The 27,615-nt window shown below is 19.3% G+C and overlaps 5 protein-coding genes and 1 non-coding gene across 7 annotated transcripts; 2 read left to right on the top strand and 4 right to left on the bottom strand.

The window, feature by feature from the left end:
- Positions 1-935: 935 nt before the first annotated feature.
- LOC725197 (protein penguin) lies at positions 936-3,264 on the top strand. The gene is made up of 2 exons (XM_016915571.2): positions 936-1,067; positions 1,409-3,264. Exon 2 carries the CDS (start codon positions 1,420-1,422, stop codon positions 3,262-3,264), a length of 1,845 nt encoding a protein of 614 aa, XP_016771060.1. The 5' UTR covers positions 936-1,067; positions 1,409-1,419.
- A 1,309-nt stretch (positions 3,265-4,573) lies between these two features.
- On the bottom strand, positions 4,574-13,177 carry LOC725156 (proteasome adapter and scaffold protein ECM29). The gene is made up of 28 exons (XM_006561205.3): positions 13,153-13,177; positions 12,174-12,421; positions 11,986-12,104; positions 11,767-11,916; positions 11,381-11,659; positions 11,121-11,316; positions 10,960-11,054; positions 10,683-10,872; positions 10,360-10,505; positions 9,892-10,195; positions 9,620-9,806; positions 9,185-9,541; positions 8,937-9,112; positions 8,755-8,856; positions 8,484-8,690; positions 8,295-8,409; positions 8,043-8,226; positions 7,670-7,958; positions 7,214-7,447; positions 6,808-7,152; positions 6,574-6,730; positions 6,341-6,496; positions 6,126-6,257; positions 5,722-6,031; positions 5,452-5,635; positions 5,255-5,384; positions 4,969-5,178; positions 4,574-4,881 (listed from the first exon to the last, which is right to left on the bottom strand). Exons 1-28 carry the CDS (start codon positions 13,175-13,177, stop codon positions 4,682-4,684), a joined length of 5,427 nt encoding a protein of 1,808 aa, XP_006561268.2. The 3' UTR covers positions 4,574-4,681.
- An 8,286-nt stretch (positions 13,178-21,463) lies between these two features.
- Positions 21,464-23,260, bottom strand: LOC724943 (phosphatidylinositol glycan anchor biosynthesis class U protein). The gene is made up of 4 exons (XM_001120842.5): positions 23,026-23,260; positions 22,616-22,818; positions 21,834-22,539; positions 21,464-21,767 (listed from the first exon to the last, which is right to left on the bottom strand). Exons 1-4 carry the CDS (start codon positions 23,153-23,155, stop codon positions 21,514-21,516), a joined length of 1,293 nt encoding a protein of 430 aa, XP_001120842.5. The 5' UTR covers positions 23,156-23,260; the 3' UTR covers positions 21,464-21,513.
- A 997-nt stretch (positions 23,261-24,257) lies between these two features.
- LOC724988 lies at positions 24,258-25,251 on the top strand. Its single transcript, XM_001120888.5, has 3 exons — positions 24,258-24,539; positions 24,819-24,927; positions 25,002-25,251. The coding sequence occupies exons 1-3, from the start codon at positions 24,537-24,539 to the stop codon at positions 25,064-25,066; spliced, it is 177 nt and encodes a 58-aa protein (XP_001120888.2). The 5' UTR covers positions 24,258-24,536; the 3' UTR covers positions 25,067-25,251.
- On the bottom strand, positions 24,297-24,403 carry LOC113219175. Its single transcript, XR_003305914.1, has one exon. It is a non-coding gene; the product is annotated as a U6 spliceosomal RNA (small nuclear RNA).
- On the bottom strand, positions 25,241-27,615 carry LOC412744 (WD repeat domain phosphoinositide-interacting protein 4). 2 transcript variants are annotated; one of them, XM_006572365.3, is made up of 7 exons: positions 27,430-27,615; positions 26,775-27,042; positions 26,443-26,701; positions 26,100-26,248; positions 25,766-25,867; positions 25,580-25,698; positions 25,241-25,491 (listed from the first exon to the last, which is right to left on the bottom strand). In XM_006572365.3, exons 1-7 carry the CDS (start codon positions 27,476-27,478, stop codon positions 25,382-25,384), a joined length of 1,056 nt encoding a protein of 351 aa, XP_006572428.1. In that variant the 5' UTR covers positions 27,479-27,615; the 3' UTR covers positions 25,241-25,381. The 2 variants fall into 2 exon arrangements, with proteins under 2 accessions (XP_006572428.1, XP_396197.2); XM_396197.7 differs by having other exon boundaries at positions 26,443-26,683.

Raw genomic sequence — 27,615 nt, 5'->3', positions numbered from 1 at the left:
TTTCTATTAGTTTTTTAGTAGTATTTCTAATATAAAATTAGTATTTTCTAATATAAAATTAAGTGAATCAAATATAAATAGTCAAGCCTAACCATAATAATAAACAATAAATTTTTTATAATAAAATTAGATCGAATTTTGGATATAAATCTGAATATATTTCATATATTAATATGTTTTAAATATTAATAAGTTTTAATCATAAATTTCATTTCAAAACTTTTGTATTCTTTGGACAATATAATTTAAAAAAAATAATTAAATTTGAATGAATATTTTTGTAATATTTTTCATATAATAAAATTAATGTTATAATAAATATACCATTATTTATCTGATGAAATATATTATCACATATATATCATATCACAAATATATTATCACGTAAGAATAATTCGTAAATCACTATCGATACTATCTTCTAACATTTTATTGTTTTACAAAAATCATATTTAATTTTAAATTAGATTGAAATTTTTTAATTTAAATCAAATTTTAATTCGTATGCATCTTATGATGACTTAACACATGATTTAATTTGAATTGAGTTTAGATAATAATTTAAATTCATTATTTAAAATGATTGATAGTTCCTCTTATTATTTCTTTTTATCGAATTAAATAGAAATTTAATACGATTTCATAGCTTGCAAAAATTTTTATAAAATGAAAAATTTTAATGTAATATAAAATAAATTTAACTGTTAATAATTTCTAAATAAAAATTTTAAATTTCGATAATTAAGACTGTTGTTTTTATGATTTTGTATGTTAAAATTCATAAAAACATTTTAAAAAATTAAAAATTTTACTATTTCAAATTAAGTTAAGTCAAGCAATTAATATGGAATAAAATAATTTTAATTTTTTAAATTATATCAGGAAAACTGCATTTAGAATTGTGAATTTGACTTTATATTTCTTATATTTTGACTATGTATTTTGTTTACATGTGATAATTCAACATTCGACTATAAATATTATATAATTATATAGTTTTAGGTTTATGTAAATAATCGTGTGAATAGTGTACACGTGTTGGAGTCAATTTAAATAATAAAGTCTAAGTAAAGTCTAAGTAATTCGATATAATATATATTTTTTTACAATTTTAAACAAATTTTTAACATGAAATAATTATTAAAATTAATTATAAACTTTGATATAAACTCTATCTTTTTTCTTTTTTATAGGTTATATTGTTATATTAAGAAATCTTAATCTAATATATCAAATTTTTAATTTTGTTTCACTAATTAATTTATTTTTTAATTTAATTTATTATGTATTATTAATTAATTATTATGAATTTTAAAATTTTATTGTTTAAAATTGCAAAAATAATTTATCATTAATAAACAAATTAAAAATCATTAATTTCTTAATTTTATATTTTTTTCACTTTTAGAAATTTACAAAATGACAATACAAAAATTAAAAATTAACAGCGAATCAAAATTACAAAAAAATAAAAGAGAAAATAATGATGATAATATAAATAGTAATATAAAAAAGATTAAAAGTAATGAATTTAAAATTCAAAAAACAGAAGAAAAATACAAAAAAACTTTGACAAAAAATGACAAAGAAAACCACAGTAGAAATATAAGTGATAAATTTGAAATAAAAAACTCTATAGAAAAACCTAATTGGATAGAATTTAAGAAACAAAAAAAAGAACTTAAAGAAAAATATAAAGCAAAACGTTTCAATGATATTTATAATATAACAATTACAGCAAAGCAATTTAGTGAAAAGTTTCGTAGATCTGATTGTTCAAAATTAGAACGTAAAAAGCTAATTTTAAAAACACATAATATATTAAAAAATAATTATAATAGAATAATACTTACACATGATATGTCTCGAATTATTCAGTGGATACTTAAATATTGTGATGCAAAGATTCGACAAGCTATTTTTCAAGAATTAAAACCATCAATTTCGTCTATGATTAAATCAAAATATGCAAAAAACTGTATTAAAACAATGTTAAAATATGGATCTCAGCAGATTAGACATGAAACTATTTCTGTTTTTTATGGTAATGTAATAAGATTCATGTGTCATTCTGTATCTGCATCATTATTAGAAGTTATTTATTCAACATGGGCAACGGAAATAGAAAAAATATATTTTAAACAGGAATTTTATGGTGATATGTATAAACAAGCTAAAGATAAAAAAATTAAAACATTATCTGATACATATAAAATTGCAGAAGATATGAAAACAGCAACATTATCTGCAGTAAAAGGAAATTTAATGAAAATATTAAATAAGAAATTTTTAAATTCCACTTTATTGCATTGCGTTCTTTTAGAATTCTTAAATGATTGTTCCATTGAAGATAGAACAGAAATGATAACTATGTTAAAAAATTCAATAATGGAATTGTCTCGAACAAAATTTGGTTCAAAAGTTGCTGCAATATGTATATGGCATGGTACAAACAAAGATAGAAAAATTATTATGAAATCTCTAAAAGGGAATATAAAAACTATTTCGATGTCTGAACATGGATATTTAATACTATTAGCATTATTTGATTCAGTAGATGATACTGTTTTAATCAAAAAAATTATATTCTCAGAAATACAAAATGATTTGATAGATATAGCATTAAATGATTATGGAAAGCATGTAATTTTGTATTTAATAGCTAGAAGAAATTCCCATTATTTTGCTCCCAGTATAGTAAAATATTTGGAGCAAGGAGATAATAATGTAATAAGTAAAAAACCAGCTAATGTAAGAGAAAAAGAACTTTTATATTCAATTTCTGATTCACTTCTAGAATCTGTAATTACAAATACTTCAATTTGGATATCTAATAGTTCTATTGCAATGATAACATTAGCAATATTGAAAATAGGTATTGGAGAAAAATTAAAAAGAGCTTTTGAAGCTGTTGCTATATTTATTTCAGACTTAAAATCAAAAATCAAAGAAGGAAATGAAGAATATAAACCAATTGAACATGCAGGTTTACATATGATGTTAAAAAAACTTATACAAAATGATAAAGAATTACAAAAAAAAAGTGAATGTACATTTGGAGAAATATTAATTAATTATTTAAAAACAAATATTATAGAAAAATGGATAGAATGCAATAGAGGATGTTTTTTATTAATATTATTACTAGAAAATGAAACAATGTCTGTTGGAAATATTATACTTTCTAAATTAAAACCAATGATAAATATTTTAAAGTCAAAACAAAATCCAGGTGCTAAAATTTTATTAGAAAAATTAAAATAAATTAAAATGTTAAATGTTTCTTTAAATAGAAATTATAAGGATTTTTTTTGTTATATTATTTTATTATTTATATATGTAACATATATAGTGAAAGAAAAAAATATTCATATACTTTTAAAACGAAATAACTTTTTTAAAATTGGAAGACTTGAATTTTTTTTAAATATTCGAATAATTAATTTATTTGTGTAATATGTAAAAAAAATATTGATATTTTTTTAAAAATTAATATTGATTTTGGAGAAAAAAAAAATCATGATTTTTTATTTGAGTCTATAATAAAAATTTAAAAAATGCTTTTTGTAGATCTAAGAAATTAGATTAAATCTAAGAATTCATTCATCAATTATATTCATAAAGTTTTACTAAAATCGAAAACAATAAAAAATATTGAAATTTACAATTTTTAACAACTTTCGGGTTATAATTATAATAAATATTTTTTTTGAAAATTTTTATATTTTTTGATTTATAGCTTCAATTTCGATAAAATTTTGTATATGTATATGATTTTTAACAATAGATGTTTTAAAATTTCATTACATTTATATTATTCAAATAAAAAAATTGAAAATCATGATTTTTATTTCTTTTTTTTTTCAAAATTCCAACCAATGGTAATTTAAAAAAATTTTTTTTAAACATTATAAAAAATAATTAAATATTATTTTTTTTATATACTATATTCTATTTTTATATTCAATATACTAAAAAAAATATACTAAACAAATCATTTATTCTAACTTTAAAAAAAATTATTCCATTTTAAAGGATATATGAATACTTTTTTCTCTTATTATATTTTATTTATAAAACAAATACTTACAATTTATTCAATTAAATTTTTTGCTCTTTTTTATTTTTTAAATTTATTAACATCTATAAATAATTGTATAAAAATGATAATAATATGATAAATTATGTAAAATATGATAGTAACATGTAATGTATATATTATTATTATTATTATTATTATTATTATTATTATTATTACTGTTATTATTACTATTATATATTATTATATATATTCAAAATAATTTTATTATACTTACCTATATTTATGAAAACATACAAATACATGTTTGAAATACAAATTTATTAATTTAGAAAGTTTAAAATAAAATTAATGTAATATTTAGAAAGTGTTAAATTATTCTAGCATTATAACATTAAAATATTTATAAATTTATATAAATTTCTGTTTTTTATATGTAAAATTAAAAATTAAGAAATATCGATTAAATGATGTATTATTATAAAATTGTTTTAGCTACATTTATATAATAAAGTGTTATTAAAGAAATATGTATTAGCAGATATTTTATATATTTTAATTATTATTTTAAAATGATTGAACACAAAGTTACTAATTTAGCCATATGTAACATTAATTAGGAAATACTAACATTTATTATCTTCATATCTTAAGCATTTCTTTGATATCAATAATTCTGGTTCGAATTTCTGGTTCATTATCTTTTGTTAATTCTGGTAAAGTTTCTTGTATTATTAAAATCATTTTATCAAATTTTTCATTATTTTTAGTATAACGTAATTTTCTGCCAAGAGATAAAGCTATATTTAAAGCTTCTTTTCTTATTCTGGTATATGAAATACCTACAAGGAATATAAAAAAAATTCATTAATTTTACAATTTTACAAAATATATACTTTTAATTATATTTAAACATACAATATGCTTACCCATACTATATTTTAATATTTTATTAAATATATCACAAATTAAATCCAACATTGTTTTGTCTTCGATTGACAAATCCAAAATATTTATTTTTAGTAAGGCAAGTTTATCCACAAATAAATTAAGTGATGATAGCATTGATATTTGTATAGTCGTGGATTGAACAGGAAGCATCTTATCGTAATGAGTTATAAATTCTACACAATATTTGTCTAACAAGAGATTAAATAATAAGTTTGATATTTAATAATTTTTAATAATTATTTAATAATTGCATCAATAATTTACCTTGAGTTTCTTTATATAGTGGCCAAGCTTTTCCAAGTATTTCATAAACAGTTTCATATAATTTTATAACATCATTTCTTTTTATTTTTTCCTCAGAAACTAAAGATTCATCTGCATCTTTTCTTGCGAGCTAGATTGTACAATATTCATATACCAAAATGTATGATTTATTATTTTATTTTTATTATAGTACATACCATTGTCCAAATTTCTTGAACGATTTCATATACTTCTTTAAATTTATCAATATTTAATTCGTGTAAAATCGTACCAAATGCATATAAAGCGTGTCGACGGTATTCTAAAGCCTCTTTTTTACTTTCCCTATATAATATTTGTACTATATCCATAGATATTTCAGAATTTTCTTTAAGAGCCATTCTATAATTATAATATCAATTTTTAAAAGTAAATAGTAAATGTTGCTTTCAAAAAATATATATAAAATTTATAATATTTTTACATACTTGCTATTACATGTTAATGTAGCAAGAGCATTTAATAATCGATCTTTTCCATCCCAAGTTCTACCACGTAAACCATCCATTAATACTTTTAATAAAATATCTCTTATAGTTGCATCAATATTGCTACCTAATTTTTCTGCTAATGTATGAATCGCATTAGCCGCTTGAGCTTTCGTATTCCACGATGATGATTCTAATGATGTGCGTAAAATATTTGTTATTGATTCTATATTTTGTCTAATTCCGGTTTCTGTTCCTGGAGTTATTTCATTCCACAATTCGGTCCATAAGTCGATTATATTTTCATTTTCTATGAAAATAGTACAGATGAATATTATATTTACTTTAAAATACGAATTTTAAAATACGAAATACGAATAAAAATTTAACTTTAAAACACGAACCTTGTGCTTTTTGTTCATGCATTGCAAAAAAAGTAAGAGGTATAACAATATTCGAAAAATTTCTTAATATTTCCTGATTATAATTATTTATAGCTTGTAATGTTTGACCAATTGCTAATTTAGTTGAATCATCTGAAATTAAGAATCAAATAAAATTTTATTCTTTTTTTTTTTAACTTATAAATACAATCTTTAAAAAAAATTATTATGTGCACCTCGTTCCATGTACCATGTATTAAGCATTTTAAATAATTTTTCAAGACTTGATTCTTTCGCTGATCCCACTATATGTCCAATAGCAATTGCGTTATTTTTCCTAACGACAGAATTACGATCCAATAATCCATTCATTAGCACGTTTAAAAGTTTACCTACATAAATATTAAATTATAATAATTTGTAAAAATATTTTTTTAAGATAAATATAATGTTAATATTTTTTACTAACCACTATAAGGTTGTAATTCTTGTTTAAAGTGAGTACTTAAAAGAATAATAAAGTGCAAACATGTAATTTTTGTTCCAAAACCAATGCTAGATTTTATCAATTCTATTATCTTTGGCATTAATTCTTTTAAAATCTCTGCATCAATATATTGTATGCACTACATTAAAGGGAAAAATAATTAATTAATAAAATTCTATTTTAAAGTTATTTGTTTATTTATATTAAATAACTCACTTTTGTCATTGTTTCAGTAGCATAATGTTCTTTAGCAGCGCTAGCTCTAATGTTATCAATAGCATCTCGCGCCTCTGATATTGTTCCACATACGTTACTCAAATATGATAAATTCGGATTTTCCGATTCACCAATTGTACTTAAAAGAGCAGGAATTAATATAACTAAAGACGGTTTAAGCAAAACGCCTGCTCTCGAAACTAATTGAGATATAGTTTGTAAAGATACTATTCTTACGCTGCTCACAACGTTAACAACTCCAATATCTAATAACACAGGTAAAATTGCTTGTAGAACTTCTTCTCCTTCTTTGCCATAAGAAGAATCACAGTATCGAACGCAAACCTATATTTCATTGAAAAATATAATTATTACAATTTATAAAAATTTTCAATATAAAACTTACTTTACTTAACGCTTTAGTTGTATTTGTGGCTGCTAATCTAGTGCCTTCATGAATATCATCCATTACTCGAAACAATGTCTTCAATAATTCTGGAGCACATTTTGCCAAATTTAAACGAACATTTACTCTTAATAAATCTGTAAGTGCATTGCAACAACTGATTCGCACTCGCCATTCATAATTTGTTAAATTATCAGTTATATCACTCAAAATTTCTTTATGATATTGTTCAATCTATTAAAATATGAAATATAATTTTAAAGAAAAAGTCAAAAATGTATTTTAATTTATATATTATATATTATATATAATATTATATATTACTTACTATACATATATATATTATATTATATTATATTATATTATATATATATATATATATATATATATATATATATACAATATTTATATATATATTATATATTATTAATTATATATATATTATATATTACTTACAGCTTTACTTGTTGATGGAACAATTGCTCGCCAAATACTAGACATACTATGCTGAATCTTGGGAGTGGGATCGAATTGATATCTGTATAAACGTGGAATTATGTTGGGTAAATATTTATTTAACTCTTCATTTGCTATTTCAGCAATTGCTGCAAATCCAAATGCAGCACCTTTTTTAGATGTCCATACTGCATTATGATTTGCTAAGTGCATGAAATAATATACCAAATCGGGTTTTTGTAATTCTGTAGCTAAAGAACAAATTTCTCTATATGTAGATAAATTACCACTGTAAATAAAATATTATTTATAAAATTAATATTGTAAAATTGTAAATATATAATAGTATCTAAATTTTTAATTATCAGTTTACCTTGTTGGAGATTTTCCTAATTGACCTTCTTCAAATAATTTTGTATCAAGAGTAACTTGTTGTACAGTTTTACGTCCCTGTGTAAATTGATCTAATATATTAGAAACAAAAAATTCCTTTTGTTCTTTATTACTATTAATATGTATCAAACTAAGACCTTTTGCTGCCATATCTTGTACTATATCTATAATAATATATTTTTTAAATAAAAATCTAAATTTTTTTTATAAATAGCAAATATATATAACTTACCACTATCATCTGAAAGAAAATCCATAAATGCATAATGTAATGATGAAAATTTTTCTTTAATACATTCTCTTTGGATATTATATTTCAGAAGTGCTAATAACCACACACAGACGGCCTTATAAAAAATATTTGTAATAAAAAAAATGAAATAATTATAATTTTAAAAAACTGTATTTTTATTATAAATACCTGTCTCAAATTAGGATGTGGATCTTTATATATATGAAGTAATTCATCTAATGTATGTATTAATAACTCAGTACTAGTATCGCTGTAAGGTATTGTATGTTCACTTGGTAATATTGTCCAAGCATCTCGTTTTTCTGGAGAAGCTTCAGCTTGAACACAACAAACCAATGTCTCTCCCATAATCAAATGGATTTCAATATCTTTTGTCTAATAGATAAAAACAAACATAAAATATTTTTAAAATTTTTAATTATAATTATTACATATTTACCTCTTTGACAGTTGTAATTATTTTATTCACTATATATGATGTATGAGGAAAATTTTCCCCTACACATAAATAACCTAATGAAAGTGCAGCTTTCTCTTTAATCTAGAAATATAATTAAATTAGTTTTATTTTATAAATTCAATAAATCAATTAATTATATCAATAAAAATATGTATATCAACCTTAGTGTTTAATTTTACATTATTTAATACTGAAAATAATATTTCAACAATTTCTTTTTTATTTGGTTCTTCTTTGCCCTCATTGGATAATGGTAATTCACATGTTTTACCCAAAATACCAATACTTTGAATTGCAGCATCCAATAATAAAATTGAATTATTATGAAGAAAATTGCCTATAATAATATTTTTAAACAAAATTAGAAAATGGACTAATATCAATTTATTACATCTAAATATATACATACATATCATTCTTACGACATTAATATAAAGATCCCAATTAAAACAATCATTATTTATGTTACTTCGTTTAAAAACTAATCTTCTTTCCATCATATATGTTAAAGTTAATAATGAACCATGTTGAGCTTCTAAATTATTTTTATCTATGATACCCATAATCTCAGAAATTTGAGCTTCAAACTCATTATTGGAAAGCTGAGCAGTTATTAAACCATAAATTTTAGCAGCCAATTGTCTTATATCTGGTTTAGTAGATATAAGTAAAGTACGAAGCCATGATAGATTATTTTCATAAATTCTTGTTACAAACTGTGGAATAGAACCAATCATTTCCAATAAAGCTTGCAATGAAGTTTGATCTGCATTACATAATTATAATTTATTATAATTCTTAATTTATTGTTCATGTTTATCAAAAATATTGCATGCAGTTTTACCTGCAGAAGCATGACTAAAAATTAAAATTATATCAAGATAATGATGTAATATTTCTATTTTGTCTTCATACAGATTTTTTAAATAACGTGTAATTAGTGGTGTACTTTCACAAGGATGTTGTAATAATTCATTATATTTAGTAACATGGGCATTTTTTGCTAAACAAATTCGGAGATAAGTAATTATCTGTAAGAAAAAAGTTATTTTATTTAATTATTAAAAATATATATAATTTCTATATATTTTTAATAATTAAATATAATTAAATTACCTCTGTAAATACAGTGATATTATAAGGAAGTATTTTATTTTCTATATTCATTTTTTCATTACCAATTGACATTCTTGCTTGCATTTTTGAATAAATATAAGTAACAAGTTTCTTAAAATCTGGTAATGAAATATGGTTACAATTTTGTTTATCACATTCATTTTTATGCGTAGTACCATATAAAACTTTCATAGCTTCCGTTCTTATTTCATGTTTATCATCTCCAGATGCTAATAATAAAAGGTAACGAGAAGGTACATCATCAGAGGGAAATACAGTAGCTGCATAATGCATAGCTACAAATCTGTTTTTAAAAAATATAATTAATTTATAATTAAAATATTTTTCTTAAATATATAAATAAATAAAAAAAATATATAAATAATATATTATAATCATATATATGTATATAATTTATTTACTAATATATATTAATATATATACTAATAATAACTAATATATACATGCCTAACATTAGATTCTGATGACTCAATATAAGTAGATAATAATCCATTCATAAGAGATATGTTGGCTTCATCATCTTTATTAAGAATAAATGCAGATGTTATTGAAATCAATGTATCTCTTACTGTTCTTCGTAAATCTCCTTCCGTCTTAAAATTAAATTAAAAAAAAAATATAAACATTTTAGTAATACATTTTAGTAAATATAAATAATAATAAAATATATAATTATATTATATTATATTATATTTATTATAATAAATAATAATAAATATAAATAATATATAAATTTATTATTTTTTTTTTCTATTATTAATTCTACATACCGATACAAGTGTATCAAATAAATGACATAATAAATTTGAATTTTTATCTATCACTGATGGAATTCTTTGTCCTAATTGTCCAATAACAGTATATGCCATCATTTTATGAATATCTTCACCTTCAAAAATTAATTTTATCATGCCATTTAAAATAATTCCTGCTATGCGAGATAATGGTGCAAGGCTACATCTTAAAATATTAAAAAATATCAATATATATGTATCAATGATTACTTAAAATTCAAATTATTAATAATTTATAATATACCATACTTACTGTTGCACAATATTTGATGTAAATTGCAATGCCATTGATTTTAACTTTGCATTTGTAGTTTTACCATCTCCTTCTTGTAGAGAATGAAAAACTACCTATAAATTAATTACAATTAACAAACAATTAATATAAACTATAAACTATAAAATAATGAAATATACTTGAATACATGGTGGTATAATAAAACCAGCTTTAGTAACACGGCAAAGATAATGCAATAATTTTAAACGAATTCGTATGCCTGCAGGTAATCGTTTCATTTCTGGCTTGATTTCCTTTTGAATACCCAAAGTATCAGTACCCAAGAATAATGAATATAATGGTGCTGCTAATTGCATTGAAGACCAATCTAATGTGCTAAATTCATAAAACATAATTTTATATTTTAATAAAGATTAAAAAAAAATTCTTTGGTACATACTTAACAATTTTTTTCAATTCTAAATCAGCTAGATTAGCAACACTGAATCTGGTATCTGCAGCTGCTACTATCAAATGTATAAGAATATCTGAATCAGGGAAAAAACCTCCAGCTAAAAATTTTACAATTCCTAATTTTGTTTGTTCAAGTTGTTCTGCTGTTGGCGGATTTTCACCAATGACTCGTTTAAATGCATATTCACTCAATCCTGGTGGTACACGAAAACATGACCAGTCAATTGCTTGATCTGATTGTTGATTTTGCATTTGTCCTACAGATCTAGAATAATTTTGTACAACAAATTATAAATAATTCTTAAAAAATTTTCTTATAACATTGGAATATCAAAAGATAAATGCAATAATATATAAATGCAATAATCTTACCCATAAGGTAATAATAAAACATCAAGCATAAAATTGAGTAATTGTTTTGAGACATAAGGTTTGTCATGTAGACCAAGAAAAAATGCTCGTTTGTCCGAATCCACAGGAATGTTAACATGACCCAATGCAGGCATAATTATGAATAATAAACTGAAATATTTTATATATTTATTTAGATTTATATTTTATTAATTTACATTATAAAAAATATTTACAAACCTATCTTGATGAGATAATGGTTTTCCTTCAATAGCATTTAATATACTTGGAATTAATTCTGCTTGTTTTTGCATTTCCATTCTAGGATATCCTAGTTTTATATATATAATTGTAAAATTCTGTGAAAAAAAAATTCTTGATCTATCAAAAATATTTTAAATTATTTTTTTAAATTAATTATTACATACAATTACAAATGAACTGGCAGCTGGATCTTGATATTGTAATAAAAGTGTTTCAACTGGCAATTGTACTTGAGGTCTACTTTTTATTCTTTTATTTATATGAATTAATAGTTCCATTACTTTCTTTCTAACACCTTCTTGTGCACTAGAAAGCTTTAATAAAACTGGAGGCAAAAATTTGCAAACTGATGCTTGCAATTGTTCATCAGTATCTGCAGATCCCAAACGGAAAAATACTCGTTCGAGCAAAACTTTCATGAAACAATAAATTATATATATGATAATTAATTCATATGTTATAAATTATATATTATAATATGATATTATAATATATTTAATAAATAATTTAAATAAATAATTATATTATTTTATATAACTTTTATAATATTAATAATCATTCTATTAATAATCTTCAATTATCAATAATAATAATAATTAATAATAATCATTCATTATATATTTAAGAAATTATATTAATTTAATAATAGTATCTTAAAATAAATTTAAAAAGACATAATTAATAAATATATTTTATAAATTTAATAATAAAAAATAAGATGCAATATTTAAAATTTTAAAATAACATAAAAGAAATATTATACACTATACTATTATAATATATGATAAGAGGAAAATAATTATATGAATTATTTAATAAAATTTATTTATTTAACAAATGCAAATATACAAGTAAAATAAAATAAAAATATACAGAGAAGTAAATAAAGATTTTCTCTTAATATAAATTTAGATAAAGATTATAAAAACAAAAAAAATGATATAATTGAAGTTGTTTTTTACAAAACAGCATGATAATTGACTTTTTTTTTTAAATTTAAACAATAGCTTTAGAATATTATTGTGTTAGAAATGATATTTTTATAACACAAGAAATGGTATAATCAATAGTATAATTGATGTCATTATCAAAATAAATTACTTTTATACAAACCAAATTGATATTTTTTTCGAAATCACTTACTCAGCTCATCCGTAGGGGCTGCCATCTTGAATTAATGAGCGAAAGAGAAAGCGAATGACAGTTAGTCTATGACAAGACAATATCAAAGACAAGGTACAAAATGGATTTATCACTGACATCTAATTTTTATATTTAATCATAAACGTGATGCAGAATAAATTTAATATCTTATAGAATTTTATATTACAAAATATATAACATAATACTGATCAATTAAAATATTGAAAATTTTGTTAATATAAAAGCTATAGATATAGCTATTTAAGTATCTATATATAGCTTTTTCTTGTGTCTAAAGTAAACTGTAAACTTATATTATATACACATATAATAATATATTATATTATATTATATTATAATCTATTATATTATAATATACTAAATAAATATATGATATATAATATATACATATATACCAGTTTCTATCCATCATGATTCTAATTGTATACGATAATTTCCTAACAAAGTTACATTAGAAATAATAGAGAAAACAAATTAATTTTGAGTAAGAGAAATGTGGAACAGATGAGAATTATGATATGATGATGCAATGAGTCATCACTATTATCGTTACGTTCGTGATTTTATACAAATATTTTGACATTTTGTAACAAAATGTCAAATTAATAAAATGCAAGAAAAATCAAAATGATCGTAAATATACATAATATTTATTTATACAAAATAACTTTTAATTATTTTTTTAAATAGTTCATTATGATATATATATGTGTATGTATATAATAAATTAAAATGTTTATAAAATATAATAAGTAATAGTAATTCATAATAAAATCGAAAAACTTATCAAAATTGCATATATTTATAAAAATTAAAAAAAATTTATAATATAATATAATATATATAATACAAATTATAAAATCAAATATTTATATATAAATAAATATAAATACACATATACACATTTATAAAAACTATAATATACTTACAATATACTTAAAACATAATAAAATTTTAATTTATTCATTTCATGTTTGTATAAAAATATTAATCAGTTAATTGAAAAAGCATTATATTTATTTGTCATTTTTATTTTTCAATATGTTTTTCAATATATTTTTCAACATATTATTCTAAGATTTAGAATTAGATTAAATATTGAATTAAATTTTACATTTTTTTTATTTAAAATTATCATTTTGTTGCAATATAATATTATTTTTTGATATTGATGTTTTTAATTATTTCTCATGAATTTTGAATATATATATTTGAATATTTTACAATCTTTAATATATTGATTAATTATACCATTAATTCAATAATAGATTTATATGATGTAATGCAGGTTACAATATAAATAAACTATTTGTTATTTAAAGTTTGATATAATTTTAAATGATTTAAGTTTTGATATAAAAAAAGGGATTAATTTTTCTTGTATAATATTAAAGATGTCCATTTAATGAAAAACAATTAATTATATATATTATTTACCATCATATATGATAACATATATGATAAAATTATCTCTTTCTATTAGTAAATATATATAACTTAAATATTTTATGTCAAAAAATAAGTAACCTTTGATTTTTTATTTATTTTTTTAAAATATGTTTATTTTTTTTTTAGAAATTTATTTTATTTAATATTATTCAAACTGATTATTTAATAATTCTCTTTATAATTTCTTTTCCTTGTAATTGTTTCTTAGTACTTTTAATACCAGCCTTAATAGTAATATAACTTATGAGATAAATACTTTATCAATTTTCGTTCTGATTAGAAATATTATTATAATATACTCACAATTTCTTGTATCATTCTTAAGTAACATCAAATTTTTTCAAGTTATATTTTAATAATAAAATATTTTTTTTAGAATTTATTAGAATTTAGAATTTAGAATTTATGGTAATGATTTTTCATAAAAAAATGCTATGATATTATCTTCTATATATATAAAATAGACTGTAATAAATTAATTTCTCGAACATTTCTCAGATCATTAAGATCATAATATCTTTTAATAAAATTATTTGAATCTAAAAATATTAATTTAATGTAAAATTAATTTTACAAAAGAAATTTGTATTAATCAAAATAATAATAATATAGTTTAAGAGTTCTTAAAAAGATAGAATACTATATAAAACACTATATTTTTTATGTTCTATGTATAACGTGAAATAAATAATATTAATATTATAATATTAAGAAATTTATTAATATAATGTTATAATATATTAATATTATAATATATTAGTGTATTAATATTATAATATTATATTAATAAATTTCTTATATTAATATTTGTATTCGGTTTTTTAATATTTGTGTTTAGTATCATTTTACTCATTGTCATTTTTATCAGATAAAATGCCAAATCTGCTGGAATAGATTTTTTTTAAATAATTAAAATTAAATGAATACAATATTTCATTCAAAATATGCAATTTTGATTTTTCTTAAAATTTAATTTTATTGTTTAATCTTTCTTTCTTTAATACATATTGTAATAATTTCTAATTTTAATTTATTTTTATCTTCAACTTTTATTTAATTAATAATTGAATAAAATCTTTCTATATTTAAATTTAAATGACATTAAGTGACATTAAACATTATATAAATATAAATATAAGTTTAATATTTTATTAATATTTTTGAATATTTCTTGCATATTTTTTGCTTATTTCATATCAAAATTCATATATTCATTCAAAATTTCTTGCGGATATTGTTTTTTTCTTTATATTGAAAAAATAAAATACCATTTAATAAATTCGTCTTATTGAATTTTAATTTGTATTTATCTTCAATATTTTATTAATTCTTTTTTTAACATAAATTTAAACAATATTTTTAACATAAATTTTAACATAAATTTTTTATGTTTATCATTGAAAATTATCATTTTAAAAATTCTTTATTAAATAGAATTTTTTATTGATTTTATTGATCTTCAATATTTTATTGATTCTTTTTTTATTAAATATAATTTCTTATGTTTTTCATTGGAATTTAAAAATTCTTTATTAAATAGAATTTTTTTTATAATATTTTAAAAAATATATTAGTAAAATTATTTAATATTATTAATAATTAATTTTATTAATTTATTAATTTTATTAATGAAACATTAAATTATTATTTTATTATCAATGAAATTTCTTCGGTCAATTTGTCGCTTAATTTTTTCCTCGTCGATCTTAACTATATAATTATATAAAAAGTATAACTATATAAGATTGCTCTTAATTTTTATTTATTTCTATTTTTTTTTTTTTGCATAATTTATGATTTTCTCAATTAGAATTTAATATTTATGAATTGAATATTTTCAATTATTAATAAAATTGATTTATTTTTTTACTAATAGTTTTGGGAAATCAACTACAGTAAATACGTTATTTTTTTATTAGTTCTAAATATAATGGTAATTTTATTATATTTAACATAATATTTGTGGAATTTTTTGAATTTTTTTATTTATATTTATTAATTTTATTTTAATATAATTATTTTTATTAATTTTCATTTTTATTACATATTGAATATTTATTGATAATTTTTCTTATAGGAGTAAATTGGTTTTATTTTTTTTTCATATTTATTTTTATTCAAAATAAATTAAATATTTATTGCGAATTTTTTTTTTATAAAGAAAATACTATAAAATTTAAATTATTAAAAAAAAAATAATCGATAATCTTATAAACTAAAGTTATAATTAAAAAAACATATATATAAATGAAGATAAATATAAAGAAAAAGTTTTCAATATATTTATAATTATTTGTACTATATAGCAATTATTATTATTATACATTATTATATTATATGTATATTATATGTATAGCATATATTGTTATAGAAGCACATTAATGAATAAAATTCAATCATCGATTATGTATAAAAAAAAAAGATTGTTCAAAATGAATGCCTTTTACAACATTATTTTAAATTCATCCTTGATTAGATAGACATTGAAAATTAACAACTATTATAAATGATTACAAATTGCTAATGTTTATTATGTTATTATATATACATATATATAGAAATAAAGATTTACAAATACAATTGACATATATTATGTAAATATATTAATAATAAAAAGATTCAAATTGGTTAAATTCTAATTGCTATGTTATCTCATTTGTATTTTGACTTTTAATCAAAATGTTTATCTATATTATATATCATTATCATATTATATCATCTAATAAAAAATAATCAGATTTAATTAGAAATAATTATTCCATCCCTAATTAGAAATAATGCATTCCTTTCCCTTGTCATCTTTTGATATCTGTATTATTAATATTTTGCATTTCTCTTCTATTTCTATTTGCTATAACTTTGTCTTATAAAATTGAAAAAAATATATTTATGATATTATAATTTTAAAAAATTGTTTTAATATTTTTTGAAATATAGATAGAATTTTAATGCTACATTAAAATGCTACATAAGAATCTATATGAAAAAATCTAAAACTGAAAAAATTACTATTGGATTGGAAAATAAAAGACTTTAATCTATAGAAATATATAATATATATTTTGTATAATTGGGATAACCGCTTCATAGATCAAAAAGCCTTAGTTTTTCTCAAATAATCGGAATCCGATTGTATTTTTCTATATGACTGTATGCTCATAATTCTAAATTTCTATTACATAACAAGCAAGTATATAATCTAATATTTTTCAATTAGTGAAATTAAAAAAAAATAATTAAAATGATAATCATTATCGGTATTGCCGACTTGATGGTTGGGAAAAAATGCTACTGCGAAGATAGTTATGTTTTTATAGGCAAAATTATATCAAAAATTTTTTATTAATATCAAATTAATAAAAATCAGAAATTAAAATTTTAAATTTATTCACATATCTTTGCTTTTTCTCCTCTAAATATTCAAAAATTTTATAACTTTTAATTTTATTCTGATAATAAATTGTAAATTAATATTTCTTAACTTTTATTTCAAAAAATGTTGTTACAATAAAATTTGTTGATGTTTAGAATAAAATTTTTAGATATTAATATCTTATTAATATCTATAAAGTAGCAATTGTACTATATTACTTCCATCCCAATTATGATATGTGTAAATAATTTCTATTATTAATTATTCTATTATTATATATCTCAAAAACTAAGATTGTATGATATACAAAAATTAAAATCTTGTTTTCTACAACTTATTTAAAAATCATCAAAATCGAAAAGAAAGTTTTTTCTAAATAATTGTTAAAATAACAATTTTAATTTTTTAATAATATAAATTCAAATATATGTATTAATTTCTATTAATAAAATAGAAAAATAAAACGTAAATATAGAATTCTAATTATTACATTTTTTTTTTGGTTTTTTAAATGCAAATCTCAATGTGCGCTATCGTGATTTCTTTCCGCTTTATTGAGTTTACATTTAACTTAAATTATTTATAATTATTAATAAATAAAAAATTTCTATATACATATCAATTTTATTTTGTTGGCTTCAAGTCGATCATTCAATGATATCTAGATATATACAAGATATTAATATATTCGTGATATTCGAGATATCTTCGAAGAATCAAATCTAGAGTCAAAATGAACAAAAATTGATATACAATAATATTGGTTAAGACTTATTCATTAAGTTAAAAACAATTGAAGATAAAGTTAGAACAAAGTATGATACATAGTAGAATATTTGCACCGAAAAATTGAATAAAACTATTAAAAAATTAAAAAATTCGTTCAATTTTTAAATTTTATTTTCTATTTTTAAAATTTATTTAAAATTGATAAATGAAATATCAAAGATTAAATTTTTTATTTTTCAATTCTTTAATCAATTAGATATTCTCTATTTAAATATTAAAAAATAAAATTTCAAATTAAAGTGTAAGAAATTATGCTATTTATCAAATGTTATGGAGATCAAACAATAAAATAAACATTTTCATAATAATTTATATAATTGTATAATGTTTACATTTGCAATTGAAAAAAAAATGATTATTTATTTTTAAAATAAATTTTTATTTTTCAATTAAATTTTAGCGAAAAAAAAATGATTTTTGCAATTTTGAAATTGTAAATATTTTATATATAGTATGAATATATAATAAAAAATATATATATATATATATATATATATGTAAATATGTATTTATTATACATATAATAGAAACGAAAAAAACTATATACATATAATACTTATCTAATTCTAATCATAATAAAATTAATAAAATATTACACATTTAATTTCAAAAACCAATCAATGCAATTTACAATAGAATAACAATTCATAGATAAATAAATTATATTTACAATATTAATTAATTTTCGTTAGAAAATATAAGATAATTCATAAAATTATTTCTAGTATATTAATTTAAACATTATACAATTTAATTTATATATTATATATAAACTAAACTATTAAAAATGTAAAAACTACTAAAATAAAATTAAAAAAAATGTAATATATAAATCTGTAATTTAAACAATTTTTTAAGAGTTTCTTATCTATCTTATAAATAGGTAAGTGCAAAATGCTGTAATTCTCAAATATTATTTCTATTTAAATTAGATATAAAACTTCAAAACTATAAAAATTTAAAACTTTTATTGCATTATAAATTTTATCAAACGTAATGACATCAAACAAAATCGGAATTTATCTAGGAGTATAATAAAATATATATAAAAAAAATGAATTATAGATTATTTTCAAATATTAATAATATAATACATATGTATTAATATTAATTTTAATATTAATTATATATTAATAATATACATATTAATATTAATATATATATTATTAATATATAATATTAATAATATAATATATTACTTTTAAAAAGTAATTATAATACAAGAATTTATATAATTTTCTTAAAATATTTAAAAATCGAATTTTTATAAAGTAAGAAAAAAATATTTTTAATATTTTTATAAAGTTTTAAGAAAAAAATAAATGTTATAAAATCTCTTATTATCCATTAATCTATTATTATGTCGAAAACTAAGATTAAATGATAATAATGTTTATGCAAAGAAAGAAGTTTTTTAAAATCTTCTAACATATTCAAAAATCAAAATCAATGAAGATCTTCTATTTCGAATAATTATCCTTTTTTTATTTATATTTTTATATTTCATTTTATATAATATAAATAAATTGTTTAAATATTAAGTCAATCTGCTAATTAATTTTTCCTTTATTATATGATTTTAACGAATTTTAAAGTATTTAACATGAAATATATTGTAAAACACTTCATTTTTAAATATTTTTTTCCAAAACGATCAACTTTAATTTTTACAAAAAACTGCGAACAATGATATAATTAAATAATTTAATTATTGAATTCTATCTTTATTATGTATATTCATTATAATATATATGTTTTATTTCAACTTAGCAGTTGTATGTACAAATAACGAGTAAATTTGTTGAAAATCTATTTCCTTATGGATTTGAACAAGATCTTTTTCAAAATTTCTTGTATCATTTATATATATATAAAATAAGAAAATTAATTTGGATCATTGAGTAAATTCGATCCTTCAGTAATTATTTTATATTTTATTTTTACAATCCATGAATTATTCTGAAAAATTCGAATATTTAAACTGAATAGAATATGAATAGTCATGAATAGATACTAAGTGTGATAATATTTATTCATTATACTGTGTTTATATAAAGAGTTGAGAAATGATGATCACATATTGTCACATGTATTTTATGAATATAGACATATGTATAGACAGAATTCAATATAGTTCCAAAAGTTTTTTGCGAATAATTTGAAAAATATTCAAAAATATAATTGAAAAATATTTGAAAAACTAATCTTTATCATCTTTAAGTTATGCATAAAAAAAACTTGTTTAAAATAACAATCTTTACAGTTTTAAGTTATTTTAAGTTTATTAAAATGAGGAGGAAATTAATCAACAGATTCAGTTCTAATTGCTTATATTTTTAATATATTCAATTAAAATATTCAAATATTAAAATAAAAATAAATAAATAAATAAATTTTTTTTAAAATCTAATAATTTATGAATATTTAATCTGTAATCTGATAAAAACAAATTAACTTATTACTTCATTTATGAATATCTTTAAATGTAATTATTTCATTATGATTAATATTCAATATTATTACGTTACATATCTTTAAAATATATTTATAATATATTTATACTGATAATATAAAATCAATTTGATGGGACTAAAATTAATTTATTTGTATTTCTATGATAAAAAAAGTTTCTTATTTAGAAATAATTTCATTAATAAGTTAAAAATCACATTTATAAAATTTAAAATTTCAATTAATAATTTTAATATCAAATTTTTTAAAATACAATTTTATTCTAAAAGAAGCTTTGTATTACTTCCATTAACGTCCTTATTAATACCATGACGCACAGCAAATTCATGTTTTACACTTGCGAAAAGAATATCTGTTACTAAAAAAATTTGTGCTATAGCAAATGCTAATGTAACTCCAAAATAAAAATTTGCATTAGCTGATCTGGAATAAATCCATTGATACCAAACAGTAGGTGCAAAAATTGTGCAAAATAGCATAAAACAACCTACAATAAATCCTTGTTGTGTATCTGTAAAAAAAAAATCATTTTTACAAATATTATAATATTTTATGTTTAAATAAGAAATATACTTACATTGAAATAAATGTTTCCAAAGAGGTAAAAGTGACATATAAAATCCAACATCTCCTATACAAGGATATGATTTAAATATAGCAATAACTGCTAAGTAAGAAAATGCTAGTAACATTGGATCATGTCGTAACCTCAATGCTAATGGTACTATATATAATAAACTAACATTTATTTGAAAAGAAGCAATGAAAAGCCATCTAAAGTGCTCAAATACTTCTGTAAAAAAGTACCAATACAGTCCAATATTTGGACGTAAATCAGGAACTGTTAAAATAAAGCCAAATGTATTCCAAATAAATGACCAATTTCCCATAATATAATAGCAAATATAAAATAGACCAAATAATATGCTTATAAATACTATAATAAAATTAAGAATATTCCTTTTTTGTTTTATACTATCAGAACGAGCAATATAAATAATTGCTGGTACTATGAGTGAAATAGGATAAAATCCTTGTAATGTTAATAAAGAAATTGATAAACAACTCCAAAATATAGAAGATTTTGTCATTGAAATTAATGCTATGGAATATAATAAATTTGTAAATACTGTTGTTGTATGTCCTACACAATTAAGTATTATGTATGGATTAAATAAATATCCTGCTGAGACATACATTATTGAAGTATATACTATTGAAGCATTATTATGGCTTTCTGTCTTTTCATTACATAATTTTTCTTTTTCCTTTTTTTTAAAAACCTAGAATTAAAATATATATTTCCAATAAAATAAAAATCATATTTTAAATATTTGATAATATTGAAATTTAACTAACCAATTCAGTCGCATATTGTTTTGCTGTAAGTCCAAGAAATAATGCTGTTAATAAATCAGTGAACACAAATAAACAAAATAATATTGACTGTGGTAAATGTTGTTGTATGAAATTAAAAACATATAATCCAATGGGTGTTTCATGAAATAAATCTCCTGTATAAGGATCAATGCCAAAGTTATATAAATAGACTCCTTCAGTTACTAAAAATTAATTAAAAGAATAATAATAATTGTTATCATAAATATACATATATGATATAATATGAATACACATATACATATATATACATATGTATATATATATATATATATATATATATATAATCTATGTAATTTGTAATAAAAATAATAAACACAATAAAAATTCTTTTAAATTTAGTATTAAATATATTTGATATTTATTCTAACCTCTCTTCCAAGAATTCAATGCAGTAGAAACTTCCACACGATCACTAATGATTTTTTGATATTCAGAATTCATTAATAAAAATCTAATAATACCGGCTAATATAAAATTTGATAACCATTTTATCTTCATTTTATATTATATTTTAAATTATAAATCATTTACGTATGATATAACCGGTATTTAAAAGACAGACTACATATGTATTTGAATTACTTTTTAAATTACTGTTTAATATAATTTATAAATATTTTATTAATAATATTTTTTCTTTTTTCTATAAGATTTCTTTTATTGCTATATATTAAATATTATATAAAATTAAATTGATTACAATGAAATCATAACATATGAGTGGATTTTTTTTATTTAATGAATCCATTTTATTAACACAATTTGATGAAATAGTCATCAATATAATACTTATCTATATAAAAAATTTCGAATACGAAATAAGTAAAAAATTTAAAATATAATTCTAAAAATTAAAACAAACGCAGACATAAATTTTTGATATGTAATAGTATATCCAATGAAATTTTTTCAAATTATAAACAATTTATTTTTGCATTAGATAAAATTAGACAACAATCAATCACGATGAGATATGATTTCTTTATTTCTATATATTTTATCTAATGTTAAAATTAAATTCTTTATGTTAAAAAAAAATTAATGATTTTTATATATAGATCCATATATTTGTTTCAATTTTTATAATCGAGTCTTAAATTTTCTATCTACTTTGTACAAATATATTTTTTAAAAAATACTAAAAAAACATATATACAAAATGAAATTTTTCTTATTCTTATTTGAAATATTTAAATGTATATTAAGGAAAATTTTTATTTAATATGTTAATAATATTATTAGTAATAGAATATATTAAATATAAAAATAAATAAATAAATAATAAAAGATAAATAAATAAAAATTAAATAAATTAAAAATATAAAAAAAAGTAATTTGTATTAAAAAATTAAATATATAACAAAAATATAATAGAAATAGTATATTAATACACTAAAAACTTTTATTTCTTTAAAAAAAATTTATTTTTATTTTTTCTAAAAATTTTTTTTTATTTACTTATTTCTATTTAAAAAATTATAAGTAATCTAAATAATTAAATTATATGTTAAATTTATAAATATTTTATTTAATTCTTTTTTTAATAATATTTTATAATTCTTTTAAGTTATGAGAAAATAGATTTATATTTCATTTGAACATTTAAATATTAAATTATATTTTTTTCGTAAATATAATAAAAAATGTGGAACGCTTCACGATTTTGCGTGTCATCCTTGCGCAGGGGCCATGCTAATCTTCTCTGTATCGTTCCAATTTTAGTATATGTACTGCCGAAGCAAGTACGATGGTACCTTTTTGATTTCTCATATATAAAGGAATCAATAAATTTTCGACCACTAGTGAGAAAGACATACTTAATTTAGCCATCTAGTGGCGCATTAATGTAATATAATTTGAAGCTGTTGTAAAAAAAATAATGGTATTTATCATTAAATTTCTTTTGAAAAAATTTTGAATATTTTAATTTTGAAAATTGAATATTTTAATTTTGTCTTTTATGTTAGAAGATAATACTATAAAAAATAAGATATAATTTCTTTAAATTGAGTATAATCTAATAACATCGTATTTTTTGGTTATTTTGTATATAATATAAAAATAATAAATATAACATTTTATTTTTATCGTAAAATTTTTAATGCAAATTATGATTCGTAAGTATAAAATGAAAGATAAATTTTAATCATTTATTTTTTAGCGATTAACAGGATGGAGATATGCAGCATTTATAGGTACATTTGTAGGAACTATAGGAATATTTTGTTATTTTACAATGATAAGTCCTATGATTAATCCAGAGCCATATAGTATGTATATAATGTTTTGCTTATTAATTATAAAAATATATTTTTATTTTTTATATGTAAAATAAAAATTCCAGAAAGAATTCGAGAACAAGTGGCACAATCCCATAATAAAACTTACAAAAATAGCAAAGAAATATAAATAAGAATATATATATATATATATTTGCAAAACTACAATTTTTATTAAGAAAAAACAAGTTAAAGATATAAAATTAATTTTTATTATATATTGAACATATGTTACTAAGATGTTGATGTATATAAAATAGACTGAAAAATATTCAGTATGTTATATTGAGAAATCAATAAATGTAGTGACTTGTACTCTTCTTATAATTATTTTCCTAATTATTTACTGTACAGATATTACTGCAAGAAGTTTCTTATTTAAAATGACTGGAAACTTTCCTACAGATATTCTAAAACATGTTCTAAATATAATATACAATTCATATTAAAAGTCATCATGATCACAAACATCTAGGAAGACATCAAATGCTTCACGGTTACAATTTCCATCGGCAGTAAAAACATATTTATGAAATGTTCCATCCATACAAATTGCTATAAAAGAATAAATAAAATAAAAAATTAGAATCAAAAATATTATTATGAATAATTTTAATATAATAATATATATATTTTTTTATACCTATGACAGAACTTCTTGTCCCAAATGCACATACGCAAGCACATTCTGGTGGTACGGTGAATGTAGCCAATGCCCATTGACTTTCAACATAATTTCCCAAAAATCCCATTTTTGAAAAACTATGAATAAATCAATCATTAATTTTAGTCATTAGAATTAATAAAAATTTGTACTATATTTACATACGTCGATCTGCGATTTAATTGTGTGTCTTTTAATGCAAATATGTGTACTGTTCCTTTATCACTAGAAGCACATAAGAATTCCGAATCTCTACTAAACGTAATGCTGAAATATTATAATTTAAAATTATAATTTTAGACTGTAACATAAAAATAAAATATTTTTATATAAAATTTATTTGTTTATAATTTATTTATTTATATATATTTATTAAATATATGTATATATATATATAAAATAAAAATATATATAATATATAATAATTAATTTATAATATTGTATATAATATATATATATATATATATATATATATATATATATATATAATAATATTTACCAATAAAGTGTTGCAGGATCAGCACCTCTTCTCAATTCCACTAACAAGTGTCTACGTATACTGTCCCATACTCTAACTAATGTACCTTGAGTGGAAGCAGTTGCTATCATTGTTCCACTATTATTAACTGCAAGACAAGCTAATGCACCCTAATAACGTATAATAACATATAATAATATATAAAAAAAATAAAATGTTTATATATAGAAAGAAATACTAAATAAAATCATAGTAATCTATTATTTAATTATTTAATTATTTAAATCTTTATGTAAATTTTATAAAAATTATCATTATTTAAGTTTTTATTTATATCTTATATAACATATCTTATAAAACATACTTGATGTGCTGCAAGAGTTGCAGGAGCACTAGAACTTCCTGCTTCTGTAGCACCAAGATCAATTAATTGTACACTACCCTGTTTATGGCCAGGGAAAGCAAGAAGTTGTTTTTGTGCAGTAGCTAATGTAGCAACTTCAATTAATCCCATTGGATTATCTCTGGTTTCTAAAGTCAATAATCTTCGTGTAGGCATAGGAAATGAGAAAACATGTATTTCTCGTTGAAGTGCTACTATCATTCTGTTTTGTAAAATTATTCTTATATAAATGAAATATTTATATTGATTATTATATTAACTAAAATAGAAATTGTTATTATTAATGAACTTACTTGTCTCTACGTAATCGTATAGCTTTAATAGGACTGGTAAATGTAACTTCCATTATAAATTTTTTAGATAAATCATCATAAATAAGTACAGTATTTTCTGCAAATTTTGGTCTTGTACCACCACCTACTATAGCAATGATGTTTGTTCTCCAAAGCATTTCTGCAATAGCTATACTTCCCATTATATCATTTTCCAAATGAGCTTTTTCCACTAATGGTTCTACATTATATACTCTAAGACCAGATTCCATACAACATGTGAAACATCCTAAAAGAATATAAATTAAAAAATCATTATCAAATAATAAAAATAATTTAAGAAATAATAAAAATTATTATTAAAACTACTGTTATTTAAAATTTTAATAATCAAACTGAAAATCAATAATTAAATATTAATATATAATAATAAATAATATATAATAGTAAATAATAATATAACTATTAATAAAAATAAAATATTTTTATTTCACACTATTTTATTTTTTATATATATTTATATTTCTGATATAAAAATATAAATATTTTTAATTTTAAAATTTTTAATTTCCAAACGAAAAAATATAAAATTTTATTAAGCAATTTATTTTAATTAAAAATAAATTTATTCTAATTGTTAAAGATTTCAGAAATTAACATTAAGAATAATAATTACCTTGATCTTGATTAAATCGTAAACTAAGAATATTTTTTTCGCCAGCCATTTGATGTTACATTAAATTAAACAAATAAGTATCCTTTCGATATATAAATTTTTTTTTTAATAATGAATTTTATGTTTTTGTTTACATTTTTCTTTCACAATCAGCTGTGACACAATGTTTGGTACAATATAATTATC

The sequence above is a fragment of the Apis mellifera genome, linkage group LG12 (assembly GCF_003254395.2).
Source record: "Apis mellifera strain DH4 linkage group LG12, Amel_HAv3.1, whole genome shotgun sequence".
Classification (NCBI taxonomy): domain Eukaryota; kingdom Metazoa; phylum Arthropoda; class Insecta; order Hymenoptera; family Apidae; genus Apis; species Apis mellifera.
This window is presented reverse-complemented; position numbering and strand designations above follow the sequence as displayed.